Source organism: Hyposmocoma kahamanoa, unplaced genomic scaffold (assembly GCF_003589595.1).
Source record: "Hyposmocoma kahamanoa isolate Upper Pololo Valley unplaced genomic scaffold, ASM358959v1 289, whole genome shotgun sequence".
NCBI lineage: Eukaryota > Metazoa > Arthropoda > Insecta > Lepidoptera > Cosmopterigidae > Hyposmocoma > Hyposmocoma kahamanoa.
The window spans coordinates 154216-169533 of record NW_020653777.1 but is presented as its reverse complement, the minus strand read 5'-3'; the positions used below and the strand labels follow the sequence as shown (position 1 = coordinate 169533).

Sequence of the window (15318 nt, the reverse complement as noted above, 5' to 3'; positions counted from 1 at the left end):
TAATGTTTGTTTGTACAATAATCTAAAATATTCCTACGTACATTACACTATCGATATGATATGCTAGTAATAAAAAATATATAACAAGTGAGTGAGAAGGTTCATAATATCTCTCATAGATGTCGCTTATGGCATCGAAAGTCGAAATCTCAATGCAGAGATAAAGATGCGACGAGTTGTATTTTATTCGAGTAATTCGTTGCAACTCGACTCGACGGTTTGACGGAGCTGGACACGATCGGCCGGCCGACCGCGACTCGAGCATGATTCGAAAGTCGCCGAACCGACCGAGTGAGAACAAGTTCACGAAAATTACAACCACAAATTACACTCAAACTCACGAGAGAAATAAATATAGGCCATACACATATTTCTCCCGGCCTGGGAATCAAGCCCAGGACCTCTTTGTGTTCAGTATAGTAATCGTTCGGCTACGGAGGCAGTTACAGTCGTAAAGGCAGTTGTAGACAGAATAGGTCTTCAAGGGAGAGCGAAAGATTGTCAGCCGTCTGATAAAAACCCAGAAATAATAATTGTTTTATTGGCTACAATTACCTCTCCTGAACCAACATCTTAGTAAGTCTGGCCACTTCAGCTTTCAAGTGGATGATTTCTTTGTCCTTCGCTTTTGATTGTTCCTCGGCTATTTTCTCCCGGGATGCTAAACGAGCGCGAATGTCGTCGAAACTGAAAATTGATTACATAGGTTCTTGAAATGGGTCTTTTTTTATTGCACCTAGTATAAAGGATTATTTGTAAAATATTAACAACTTCACAGGGCCGTTGAAAGGGCGCTTGTGACCAAATTTCAAATCGAGAAAACAATGTTTAAAGATTATAAATTTAAAAAATATCTACTTTTCTTTTGAAGTAACGTCATACCTTATCCCCCTAGGAAAAAAATAAAAATTGTTACAGATCGGCCTTTTTGCAGTACTTCTGTGGTCCAAAATAGGTAAATGTTTTGAACGGTGCTGGTGAATTTACAGGGCCTTGTCAACTTATGTCTCAAGGTGACAGTTACAGTGGCAGTGCCCCTCAGATCTTTGTGATTTAAAGCTCTCAGTGGCACTGGAACTGTCATTGACAGTGTCTCTTTCTACTAAGTACCACGACTTGTTTGTCCCTTCACTTGGTATTAGAAAAGTAGGTTGTTGTTTTCCGTTGCTCTGATCACAAAGTAAGTGTCTAAAGCGCTTGCGGAAAAGTAACTTTTCACCTCACTAGATCGGAAAAGCTTTCTAGAAATTATTAGAAATTTGCGCGCAAAAGCGTTTTTTGCACGATAGCGTGGAAAAGATGTTTGATATTCGAACTTGACGATGGGCACCTAACTTTGATCTTTCCTTTCGACGAAAAAAAAGATAATAACACGTTTAACTACTCGATTTGTCGTACATTACTTTTTATGTAGTAATATCAATGCGTTGTTATATTTTATTCTTATTATTGTTGACATCAAATTGACAACAAAGATAACTAATTGTGTTTATTAAATTATGTTAATTCGTCGAAGAACTAAAATAATTTCAATAATCAGTTAATCACACAAAATAAAGTACTAGCAAGAATAAAAATCGATGAGCTGTCAATTCAGAACGCATCGGAAGATAAACTTTTTCTTCTAATTATAAAAACTGATGTTTTATAGTTCAATTGTTTTTCTTTCATCTACCATTTTCCTCGCTATAGTGAGATGAAAAGTTGTTTTGAGTCTCTTGCATAACAAATAACTATTTCTATATTGTCGTGTTTAATAAATAAGAAACTAAAGGAAGACGCTTACAGTTTCCTCAAACATGCACACTTTCTCGTCAAATGGTCGATTTGGTCCTTGCCAGCTCTTTCAACTTGCTTAATCTTCGTTTGATCTTCAGCTCTCTTCTCCCGCAGTTCTTTTTCTCGAGCAAGAGCCTCTCTGTTAGTTTTGGATCAAGGGATAAGTTAGGCATAAAAAGAAAAAGGAGAAAAACTGTGTTTTGTCATAATAGTGCTGTATTTACTGTATAAATGAAATTATTAAATCTTGGAATCATTGTCTACGTTATTTTGAACACTTTATATGTTACTTTAAAATATATCCTCAATCAGATTGTAAAAATTTTACCTTAAGAACTCGATAATAGAGGATAATAATAGAGAATAACTTGAAAAACAAATATGTTTATAAACTTTATTTTTCAAACACAAAGTCAGTATAAAAAATTATATAAAATTGTTAAAATGAAATACTTACTCTCTAACATACAAACATGTCACGAAAATGAGCAAAAATTTGGAAGCAAAGCGTTTTATATCATATAACAATGGACCAATAACCAAGAGGAACTGCTAATTTCCTTATTACCGATCGTAGCTCTGAAAAAGGTCAGAATTCCGCCTTACAAATATAGATGGCGCTGTTTCTGATTAGTTTATATTATGTAAATGGCCGTGGAGTATAAAAGAATACAGCAATCAGAATAAGAACAAATGTAATGAAAACTATACGGTCTTTTAAATGGAAGTGTGCCTACTTTCACATCTTTCTACATTAGTTTCGATTATAGTGACCTTCCCTACCGACCCGTAGGGTATACGGGAAGGGCACTACAACCTGTGCAAGTAAGCCCGCACAGGGACCTATTCAATCAAGTCCTGACCCCAGATTGGCCCGTTTGCACGGACTTTATCCGGGTCTCAGAAAGCTAGGCATTATGTGAGCCGCCTCGGGTGTACAGCACAGTTACCCTCCTTATTTTCCAGATAGGTACCGGAGCTGTAGGTACGCTCATCTCTAACGGTTGCCACCTCTGTCCACTACCAAATCTCCTCTTTGGTGGCGGAGCTGTACGGCACGCTCACTTCCCGACGCTAAAAACGGCGTCTCTCCAGCGTCCTGATTTTGATTGAAATCGGAATCGATCGGGTAGTCTCGAAATCAGATGGGTTTCTGAGCGATAAGGTGAACCTGATTCCTACTATATCTTTCTAAATCGTGAGTTGAATCAACTATTGTTCCGATTAGAAATGTTAAAAATTTCCGATCGGCCAGTTGTGAATCGACTCGGAGAAGACGCAGTTTCCGATCGGGAGAGACAATCAAAATCAAGCTGCAGTTCCCAGTAACCTAAGCGGCTAGAGGGACCGGGGGATATCTAGCTTATTCTCTACTAGCTCTCCAGGCTAGGCCGGATATGCCGGTCGCACTGTCCTGCCACTATGTCCAGGAATAGATAGTGGAAGTGGGTACGCTATTATGTAGGATAAAAAATGATCAATGTACAAAGAGAGTGACAAAGTGGATATTTAGAAACATAATAAGACGTAAAGGTCGGTGGAGGAAAGGATGGGAAGACACTTTTATAGAGAAAGCAGGACCACAATGGATGACGAAAGCCAGTGATAGGGAGTTATAGAAGACAATAGAGGAGGCCTACGTCGAGGAGGCGGCTACTACTGTAGCTAGCTACTAAGATATTAGTGTTTTTTTAAATGGGACAGTATGGGGAAATCTGAAACCATAGAAGATACAAGGAAACTGTCTTAGGAACCATTGTCTTCTTTTGTAAAAACAATTTTGTTATAGTCATTGACTTAAAAATAAATGGACGACGGGTCTAATACAAAAACCACGAAAAAAATGTCCCAAGTCAACCTATTTAAACGTAGTGACATGTAAAGGAATATGAAAAAGCTAAAACGTTGAATTTAAATTGTAATGTCATCGCAGTACTGTCTAATTTTTGCTTGCTTCAGTCGAACAAACGAAGACTAAAGCGTGAATGACGCTCTGTATACGATTTTAACGCCCTATAAGATCGGACACTTTTTAGCGCGGACCCAACGTCCATATAATTGTAAGTCAATGGTTATAGTCAATTTATTGGTTAAGCGTGAGTTGTCCTTAAAAATGAATAAAATTGGTTAAAATATTTTTAAATGCTGACCGACTCAGTTTCATAAAGGGATCATTTCATTGTATGGGATGAAAAAAATTGGGACAGCAGAAATTGGCCAAATTTCATAAAATATTATTTCATCAAAAATTAATAAATGACTAATTTTTTTAATGCAAATAGACTCAGTTTCTTATAAGGATCACATCTCTCGTCAGGGCTGGTAACTGTAAAGATATCTAACTGGGTGATAAAATTTTCATACATTTCTCATAGATGGCGCTACGACTAAAAAATCGTTGAAAAAACCAAATACAAAGATACGACGCGACGCAAGCACTTAGAAAAATTCGTGAGGTCAGCTGGTTCGTTCCGTGGCTTAGTTAGTATAGCGTCTGGCACGGTAAGCTAGAAGACGACGGTTAGAATCCGGCCGGATCGAAGGGATTTTTTCTGAGATCTTTGTATTAATAACTATAACAAACTAGTCGAATAATTTCACAAAAAATAATTGAATATCAATTCAATAAAAATTTATAAAACATTTTGAAATTTAATAATTTTAAAGAATTTTGAAGTTTTCGTCATATACAATGAAATGATCCTTAGAGAAAACAGTCGATGTTTAATGCTGATTAAAAAAATATATAAATTTTATTATTTTTTAAAGACTCACGCTTGTCCAAAAAATTAACTATGCCAAAAATATTTTCATGAAAATATCTTAATGGTTCCTAAGACAGTTTCCTTGTATCGTCTATGCTTTCGGATTTCCCTAAACTGTTCCATGTAAAAAACAATCTGTATAAGTGTAACTAATAGCATAACTAATAAAGTAAATGTAACTCATAACATGTCAATGTAGATACATAACAATAAGTAAATGTATACTAACACTGTAGTAGAAAGGTTTATTTTATTTTAAATGGCCGTGGATATCAATTAAATCCACTTAATATGAAATATAAGAGGTCAGTTTTATTTTCCTTGTAACATTATTAAAATATTGATCTTGAATTTACAAATTAACGCTTCCTAATATGGATAGCGATAATCCTAAACAAAATAAAAAATTGCAGGTACTATTGACAATCTGTGCAATAAGCGCCATCTAGTTGATTTGTTTGTTATCACTAGAAATTAGAGTAGCTTTGATAAATTGCAGCTTGTCAATCTAAAACAATACCGGCACGCTATGATGGCCGTTTTGACAGATTACAATAGTGAGGTCAAATCTCGATTCATTATCGAAAAAAATATAACCAAATGCGAGTCGCATCTATAAAGTTTTAGATTGATAACTAGTATTGCAGGGGGTAGTACATATACATAGTAATAACATAACATAAAAATTTCGAAAAACAAATGTCGAGTTGTGTCGTAAAATTATACATTTCATAAATTTTACTCCACGTCACGATTGACAACAGTGTACAGCAATTAGCTCCTTCAACGCAGTTATGAATTAATACGAAACTTGATGAGCGGACAAATGTCAAAACGGCCATCATAGCCTGCCGGTACTATAGTTATAAAAGTAGCTATTTAGTAATCGTCGCGACATCTGGTGTACGCAATAGGTACTAAATACCCGATTACGCTGTCTTGTATCGCGGTTAGCAGTCTTCTTGAGTTAATGGTCCATGGTATGAGTAAAGCATTATACCAAATATTTTAAAGACACCATAAATATATTACATAATGAATACGAAAACATTACACAGATGTATGAATATTTCTGTAAATGAAACACCTACACTATAACATTGATAAATGACAACTAATTTTGATAACAATTAGTCCAATTTGGCAGTACATTTGGTTTGAAAACAAAAATTTGCTTTGAATGACTAATTTTTTGTGATTATATATTTTTAAATGTCGACTGGTTCTACCAGCTTGGTAGGACTACAAGGAAAAAGTTGTTACTTTTGTTTGATCTTTCTAGCGTTTTTATCTCTAACGATTTGAAGGTAGAATACAAAGGCTAATGCAAGAAGGAAGGTGGCGAATGCCAAACGCAGGGATCCAGTAAGTAGACCAACTGCCACTGCTGACACTGCGGCCCCGATCTTGCTGCAACTGTGGGAAAATATTTTCTTCTTTCGTTTGTTCTCTTAATGCAGCTGTGTGAACAGTGGAAACGTTTACTTTTTGATTTTAATTATATAAGAAAAAATCAGTTTTACAATAAATACTATGTAACTTTCCTTTCTTTGAAGTGTATTAATATTTACATTTTAAATAGCGTTTCCAGCGATAAGCGATTTTCCAAGTCATTATTTTCATATAACAATGTTTTATAACTACTGTTTTTTTGAGTAACAGAATTTGATCCAAGACATTTATATTCTGAAGTTTCTATTGTTAAAAAGAACTCTAAGCTATTTGATTAGAAAAAAGAACATGTTTCTTGGTAACAAAATAAATATTTATTTCTGGTAGAGCAGAACTGACAAAAAGTTCCCGACAGACATACCGACTTTTTAAAGTATCTTTTGTTGTTTTATAAATACTGCCTTTTGGACAATTTTATTGCGATTTTTAATGAGACAAATATGAATGATGAATGTAACTAAATACCAATAATGTTCTGTAAAATGATGTATAATAATGAAATGAGTGTTATGGCATATGGATAATATGGAATTCGTACCCTTGGTATAATAAAGGCACATGTGGTAATAAATTAAAATGCTTTGATCATAAAAATAAAACGAACTATATGAATAAATTATGTGTAGTAGCAGTAGAGCTCCTTGTGAAAGACTACGTCCAAGGAAGTACTGCCACCTTATCTATTTCTACCGCCAAGCAGTAATGTTAGAATTACTGGGTTCCAGTTTTGAAGGGTAAGGGTGCTCTTGAAATTACAGGCACTGGGGACTTGTCAACTTATGTGTAAAGATGACGGGCGCAGTGGCAGTGCCCCTAAGATCTTTGCGATTCCGTCCCGTCACTTGATATTATAAAAAAATGTATATCCTCCCAAAACCCAGTAAACTACAATGGAAAAAGCGCTTAACGCCGAAAGTACATTACAATGTACTAAATAGACAGTTGTATCAGCTGTACCAAGCACAAGTCCGGCCGTGTATGGAGTACTGCTGTCACTTATGGGATGGCTCTGGTAAATACCGACTGACCATCTTGGATTCAATCGACAAGCGTGCCAAAAGGCTTATAGTTGACTCAAATTAGTTGAGGCGAAGCTGCAGAGCAAGGATATTTATCACGGAGAGTGTGCGATGGAATTACATAATTTGATTCCACCTTTGCCTTTCCATCATTGAGGGATCAGAAGAATGTTGTGGATATTTCAAGGATTCCCACGAAACGTTTCGCTTCCATATTTATATGGCAAACGGCTTTGGAGTGGAATTCCCTGCCTGCAGACTTGTTACCTGAACGGTATAACTTGGGCCTTTTCAAGGCGAGAGATAAAAGTTTTTAATGAAAACAAAATCGATTCGATAGAGCGCAGAGCCAGAAGACTTATTGGCGACGATAAGCTCGAATCTAAACTTCATAATTTAGCCCACAGACGCAAAGTTACCTTTCTGTCGGTTTTCTACACAATATATTTCGGTGAGTGTGCCCTTGAGCTCCATCAGCTCATTCCGCCCGCACCCTTTTACCATCGGACATCCAGACGTATGGCGGGATATCATCATTTACTTGGTAGATATTCCCTTCAGGTGTACTAAGCGCTTTTCATCATCTTTTATTATGCGCACAGCCCAGGAATGGAATTCCCTGTCTGCGACTGTGTTTCCGAGCTTACGCAACCCGAGTATCTTTAAGGTGCGACTGAATAAGCATATTCTGGGCGAGCTCGTTCCATCGTAGATCCTATCTTTGCTCCAGAGCTAGGTAGTAGTTAAGAGCAAGTGCATGTAATTAATAAACATACAAATATCCCTTTTGAGCGCGAAATTTGAATGCAATTACTTCGCAATTTCACATATTATGTACATTTTGATGCTCACAGGGAATTACGAGGATGTGTGAAATTTTATAACTCACCATTATTTATACTCCAAAATTTAAGTATAAAAAATTATCGACTAATTTAATTCCTAGAATTTTCAAATCTTTTTTTACGACATCACATAAGAAGGGCTGCGGAAAAGCAATGTCTTTTGAATATTTCTAATTTAAAAATAGTACTGGCCACTATTGTGACGTCGTCGCTGTCAGTCAAAATTAGCGACACTCTTTTGTTTTGCACAGAGATGTTGGAAGAAAAAAAAAATGCTTAAAAAATCTGTAACTATTTTTAACCAGACTAATGTGCCTTTCTCTTACAAATACATATGTGGCCTTATTATACCAAGAGTGCGACTTGTTATTTTATTAATTAGTAAAGATAATGAAAATTAATAATAAATAAATAAAGCAAAATTTCGACATGCAAATGGTAGCCAAATTTGTCCAAAAGACAATATTTTTAATAACAACTACAAAAATATTAGTTACTTTGAAAATTAAGTTAATTTAAAAGGTAAGTTCTAATGTCAAGGATCAAATTTGCTACCAAACACATTTGGGGATTTTTTTAAAGTTAGAGAATCAGTTTCTTTCCAAACCTAAACAGTTTTTGTATATTTTTTGACTGAAATATTATGGGGAAATTTGAAACCACAGGAGATATAAGGACCTTAGAACCCTTTAGGAATTTTTTGGGAAAACAGGAAAACAAATTACCTAATATTACCGGTTCACTGAAGCCAAGATCACAAATAGCTTTTGTTTTAGTGCCTTTGAAAATTCAGATTTTTTTTGTTTTCGCACATACGGTAAAACAGTGGCAAAACTTACATTTTGCTGAATGAGGTGGTCCCGGGTTTGATTCCCAGTAAGACCAAATTGCGAAATATTTCTAAATTGGTTCTGGCATGGGTGTTCTGGGAATGACCTCAGAGCAATTTCTATTGTTCTGGTACTCATAGCTTATAAGCTTCATTACCACACTGGAGATTACTATTATCTGGGGACTTACCATGAACTCTTATTACGATTCAGTTTAGGTACACTGAAATGTGAGACAGTTCGTTGTGAGACAGCGCTACATGACACTTCATGTCATATCACTATACCGCTTTTTTGTCGTTACTAACCCATACTGAAGTGTAATAAGAGATCATGGTAAGGCCCCTGATGTATACAATGAATCAATTTCTTGGGGATGAGTAAAGATTACAATTATTAACAAAAACAAAACTGATTCTCCAACAATACAACATGCAGAGATAATCCAATTAACGATGGTTATTTTTTAAAAGAGAAATATCGTACCTTAACTCCTGCTCTGTGACAGCAAGAGTCCTGCCACATGCAGCCGCCTTTACTAATAAGTTATCAAAGTCGACAGACTTTGATTGAACCTGTGCTTTGAGTTCTGTAAATAAAGTTTTGTATTTAGTGAAAGATATGTTAAATTATTATTGATTCAAAGATCGAACACCAAAGAAAATTCTTTCGATCGGAATGGCCTCGAACCAGCGTCTGTTACCCACCACCGCTCTTAGGGCGCGTGTTCACGCTAAGAAAAGTCGCCGGGTCTATACAAGAATTCGTGTCGTTTCTACACACGAACTGTGTACACTACCTCGTTTCCGGACAAGAAAAAAATCTTGTCTACGCCCGACATGACGCATTCTGCCGCTATTATATGGGGCGGGGTGAGGTGCATTGTCAGTAAACGAACGTTTATGCGTGCTTAGTAGTCAACATATTTCTAAGCGTCAACATATTTCTTGCGTGCTTAGTAGTCAAAATATTTCTTATAGGAAGACTCGTAATGCACTGACACATTTTACCCTACACACGTCTGTCCGAAAGCATTCGTATCGTGTACATACTCATAATTTTCTCGTCTGCAATAGACACGACATGTTTTCGTGGCTAGTGCCGACAAAGTTCTTGTCGTGTACAAGACCATTCTCATCTTTTCCGTAGCAGATCCCTCGAATTTCTTAGCGCGTACATACGCCCTTCATCGTCGTCGTAGTCGAAACTACCCAGTACAGTAGTTTTTCCCGTACTAATACGGTTCATTTAGCTTGGATGATCGAGCGGCAGGAGCACAGGCTTTATTTCAGAATTTATTTTTTACAAAAGAAATTAAAGCCATTTGCAAAAAGTATATCGTATATTATACGTGTTCTATTAGTTCAGTTGATATAAAAAGAAATCATTGGTATATGTACTGTACCTATTGAATATAGAGGTTTTCTTCTAAAATTTCGAGGTAAGTTAGTGTTTTTTTTTATATTGTGAAAATTTTTACGAATCGTGTTTTCACACCGTATTGTACTCAGTGTATATTCTCAATTTTACTATGATTTTACTATATATTTTTTCCGAAGTGATTGATTCTACACTTTCAGTGTTATGCGAAATCAACCAAAGCTATTTGAGGTTGTATAGACTCTTAACTAGCTGACTCATAGATCTAGTCGACAAACCTTACGAATTACTTTTTTATTACAGATCTTCGTATTGCATTTTTTAAACAGCTTTTTTCACCGTCCGCGCTCCCGTGACAAACTTATGAAAAATACCTACAATGAAACTTAATACGAAAATAAATTGAATTATTGAAGTTAAAAAAAAAACTAATCTTTATTACCCGATGTCACTACTAAGACTTATTAGTGGTTCCATAGGGAACATTTTTTCTTTTCAGTACCAGTAGCGGTCAGTTATTAGTGTAAAATAAACTAAAGTGCTTTGGTATTTTTCCTGTTTTTTTTTGTCCTTTTCGTATTTCTTCGCAAAAAATAGTTCTAGTGAGAGTCTAACGAAAATACAGTAATGGATTGTACTCTCTAATATGTTTGAGATAAACATTATGTACGAGGATTGCTTGTTTGACTCATACTCGTCCAGCAATCCCTTACTTCCCGGCCTCGGCAATAATGGACTTTATTCTACAAACCAGCAATCTCTTCAAGTAAGTCCTTTTCCCTCTTGACACGATCCTCTTCGCCCTCCTGGATGCATTCCGCCTTCATTCTTGTCAGGCAGGTCTCTTTATCTATCATGAATTGTTCCCACTGCTCCTCTGCGAATTTAATTTATATTTACATGTAAATACTACACTTTATTTAGTTATTTAGCTAGTTTAGTTTCACGGCACTAGTTTTTTATGATACCAAAAGAACAACAGAATACAGAACCCGACAGATACAAGTTGACAAGTTCCACATGGGCACATCCACACGCCTGTAATTCCATCAACGGAAAAATCACATTCATTCGATTCTTACACTTAAATCTTTCAATGAAAGAACAATGGCGAAATTATTTTAAATAATTCTTGTGCATCTTCAAATGTCATAATTACATGTTTAAATACATTGATTTACAATTATATGGCCGTCGGGTCCGCGCTAAAAAGTGTCCGAACTTATAGGGCGTTAAAATCGTATACAGAGCGTCATTCACGCTTTAGTCTTCGTTTGTTCGACTGACAGCGTAGCAAGCAAAATTAGACAGTACTGCGATGACATTATAATTTAAATTCAACGTTTTAGCTTTTTCATATTCCTTTACATGTCACTACGTTTAAATAGGTTGACTTGGGACATTTTTTTCGGTGGTTTTTGTATTAGACCCGTCGTCCATTTATTTGTAAGTCAATGTTTGAATACAATAAATTCATTCGATAGCTCAAATTATACTATTATAATATAATTTCATATTAAATTTTTTTATTTTAATAAATTTCTTAGGGTCGTATTCCAGAACTCTACTCAATGCTCAAGTCAGGATTGCACTGGAAACACAAGCACTGGAAATACGACCCTAATGGCAGGGACTTGAGTATGATTTCGAGTGCTTTGCATCATACTCAAATTCTGACTTGAGCATTGAGTTGAGTTCTGGAATACGACCCTTAGTTTCTTAACGTTGAGCGACGTCTAATCGCCAAAAAAGAATTTCAATACCTACGTATAGATTGGTCAACATTAAGTTAGTTCACGTAATATAAAATGTACGACCGATTTCCAATACGAGATTAACTACTTTATTACAAAAAACAAAGTAGATAATTCCTTCTCCAAACATGCCACGCAAGAAAGTGGTAAAACTGATAAAAAGTTCCCGATGTTGAGGATAGATGACGTCACAAAACCACGACACCATTCAGTTTCTATTAACTCTGTTTAAGTTCTGTTGTTTATTTATTTTGATGATATGCCGAATATATTTCATTCACTTATGTCAAATCTAATCTCCAAAACTTCAAACTGAAATATCTTTAATTACAGATTTCTCAGAATATTAAACTCAAAAGTAAATTTGTTCAGGAATTTGAACTCTATATTTTCACAAATTTTTCATAAACAGACGCATACAAATTAAGTCAACAAAAATTTATAGGTGAGGTCGCACTTTTGTTCTTTTCTCTGCCGTATTCTTTAATAATAATAACGCACACACTCAACATAGCCCCGCACTAGGGAAACCCTGTGTGGCGGGTGCCATGGACACACACATAGACAACCACTAATTACACCCAAACTCACGAGAGAAATAAATGTAGGCCATACACATATTTCTCCCGGCCTGGGAATCGAACCCAGGACCTCTGCATGGCAGTCCGGCATGGTAACCGTTCGGCCACGGAGGCAGTCAAATTGTGATTTAATAATATCTGTATCAGTATATTTTATTTCTAAAATGTATACCGTACAAGGAATTTTTCCGCATCTAACTCACACTCTTCAAGGCCTACGTGACCTTTAGTTCAAACTTAATGTCATAGAGTGCGTCTTATGACTAAAAAAAAACTCACCCATCTCCAGTCGATGTTGTTCCTTCAGTTTGTTAACCTGATCGTTCTTTTCCGCAATGAGCTTCATTCTGGTGGTCTCCAGCAGCTTCTTCGCTTCGTCAGCTGCCGAGGACGCCTGTTCTTCCACTACGCGGAGTTTTTCCGACCACTCCTCATTCAGACGATCTGTAGGCAAAAGAGGATGTTTTTAACCAAGCATGTAGTCACAGACATTATATTCCTACTGCATTGCGATTGCAAAACACTAGTTGGAGGAGATTTTAGTTGTACTATCTGACACTTTACAGATTTATGTTTGGTATGGTAGACATCTCCTAGCCCCGCTCCTGCGTTTTGCATTAGCTAGCGCTTTCTTTTCATACCACACAGAGTTATTACCGTTCAGAGCGATTTATTTGAATACTTTTACTTTTGTACAAAAATGAAACCTGGTGAATTAAAGTCATTGGATAAAACTGTATTTTTATCATGTTAGTGATATAGTTCTGTGAGGTTGTTTGTATTCTGGCAAATAAACGTATTCTATTTTATAGTCTGTCTTTTGCTAAGGAAGATGCAGTAAAATGACAATTCATTGCTCATATTTTAAACTGAAGACTTAATCTGAATCTCACATTGAACACTAAATCGAAAGATTTTGTATTGAAGAAAAAGAGAAACTAATGACTAGGCAGTATGATCTCTGATCTTTGCCTGTTCCATGCGGAATGAAGAAAAAAGTAAAAGTGTTGCCCGCTTGCGAGTAGTTAGTGATTGCAGTCGATAAATATTCTATCGACTATCGACGGAATGTTCACGCTTATGCAATAAATAGCAAATTTGTTTCATTTGAATAATCATTGGCCAATTATCATTCGTCCAACTGCTGGGCACAGGGTCATTTGAATTGTCAATTTTTGTAAGTTCCTACATACATGCACTGCATTTAGAACTATTTCTATTAAAAATACAAAGAGGATTTATTTTAGTTTTTAATTTTAATTCATTGTAGATCATCAAATCTGCCTGTTCTTATTAAAACGTATAATATGAATAAAAATTGATTTCGATTTACCGTCTTTCCAATCTATCGATAAAACTGTCGATAACGACTACATGACTATTTAAAATTTTATGAAAACTGGCAAACCTGTAATTGTCATTTTATTCCGTCTTCAAAAAAGACAGACTACAATTCTATGTATTTATTTTTTAGAAAACTCACTGACCTGTTTCATTCTCGAACCGCTCGTTCATCTGTTCCACATTATTGGCGTATTGTATGTCAGCCTTGTCCAATAGATGGCGTAATTGCATGACGTCCCAATCTGCTTTACTGTGGGCCTCTGATAATGCCTTCTCAAATTGTGCTTCTTTGGCTGCTAGCACTTCTTTTAGGTTTTCGAACTGGAAAAATTTCAGAAAGATAACAACTCGTCGAAACTAATTTCATGAGCCCAAATACGTTAGTAGCAGTAGAGCTCCTTGTGAAAGAGTTCGTCTGAGGAAGTACTGCCAGGTGAGGTGGCCTTTGGTGGCATTTGTGCCACCAAACAGTAAACTGAGCATTACTGCGTTCCGGTTTGGGTGCAGGTGAAATTACAGACACATGCGACTTGTCAACTTATATCTCAGGATGACGGCATCTTTGCGATTTAAAGCTCTGAGTGACACTGCAACTGTTACAAATAGGCGAGTCGCTTACCACCAGGCGCAGAACTTGTTCATCCCCCTACTTGGTATTATAAAAAAATATGGTCGCCTCTTTTTTGAAAAATTAAGTAAACATCTCGAATTCGACGTCATTGAGCTATTAATCGCTAGATTTCAGCACAATGATTGAAATTTGAATATAAAATCAAAACGTCCTAACTTGCAATAATAGTTGATGTTATTAAAATTTCAACGATAAGCCAACAGAGCAAAGTTTAAATTATATTAGCAGTGATTTGTTATTTCTTTTCAAAATTGAAACAACGATATTAAGATTTTATAATGTTTCCAATTATGAATGTGTGAGTTTTAGCGACGGAGGTTATGATAGTAATCGAGGATTTAGGCAGTTCCATTGTTTTTTTCTTCCGTGATTGGTACTATAGGTATGGTGACAGTGGTTCCCTGGACAAACTCTTTCATAAGAAGTTTTGCTGATATTAAGTATTGCTATCTTAGTAATAATCTAATTACTTACCCTAGTGGTAACCTCCCGCAGCTTCCTATCAGCATTCTTGGCTTCTTGCTCAGCTTCGGCCCTCAACTGCGCGAGCGCATTTCTCGTTCTCTCGGCGTGTGTTCGCTCGAGAGCCGCTCTACTGGACGCGGCCGCTGTTGCATGCTCCGCCTTTAGTGTTTCTATTGCCTTGCTGTGCGATTGTTCCAGACGTTCTACCGTCTAAAAGAGCAGAGAGTATTTCGTGTATTTCAAATGAAAGAATTTGTTTCTATCTCAAATAAATATCTCAGAGAGGCGAGAGAGAGAAAAGAGGATCACTTCCATGGATTTTTGTTATGCAAGTACGCAGAAACTGCGAATATCAACCAGAATCATACATTGCCCTTTGTTCCATATGCCTTGGTTTGACATACCTTGAAATGCCGTTCCTCCTTCTCCTTAGCGATCCTGCTCTCCTTATCCAGCAGATCCTTCAGTCTATG

General features: G+C 36.2%; 1 protein-coding gene across 1 annotated transcript in view; it reads right to left on the bottom strand.

Moving 5' to 3' along the window:
* LOC113229166 (myosin-4-like) overlaps positions 1–15318 on the bottom strand; it is a 63773-nt gene that overhangs the window by 6380 nt on the left and 42075 nt on the right. The window contains exons 2-9 of the mRNA XM_026462683.1: positions 15250–15313; positions 14855–15055; positions 13893–14070; positions 12685–12849; positions 10822–10947; positions 9177–9279; positions 1787–1918; positions 556–687 (exon numbers count right to left, since the gene is read on the bottom strand). Of these exons, the coding sequence (XP_026318468.1) occupies positions 556–687; positions 1787–1918; positions 9177–9279; positions 10822–10947; positions 12685–12849; positions 13893–14070; positions 14855–15055; positions 15250–15313 (1101 nt within the window). The remainder of the gene's footprint in view (positions 1–555; positions 688–1786; positions 1919–9176; positions 9280–10821; positions 10948–12684; positions 12850–13892; positions 14071–14854; positions 15056–15249; positions 15314–15318) is intronic.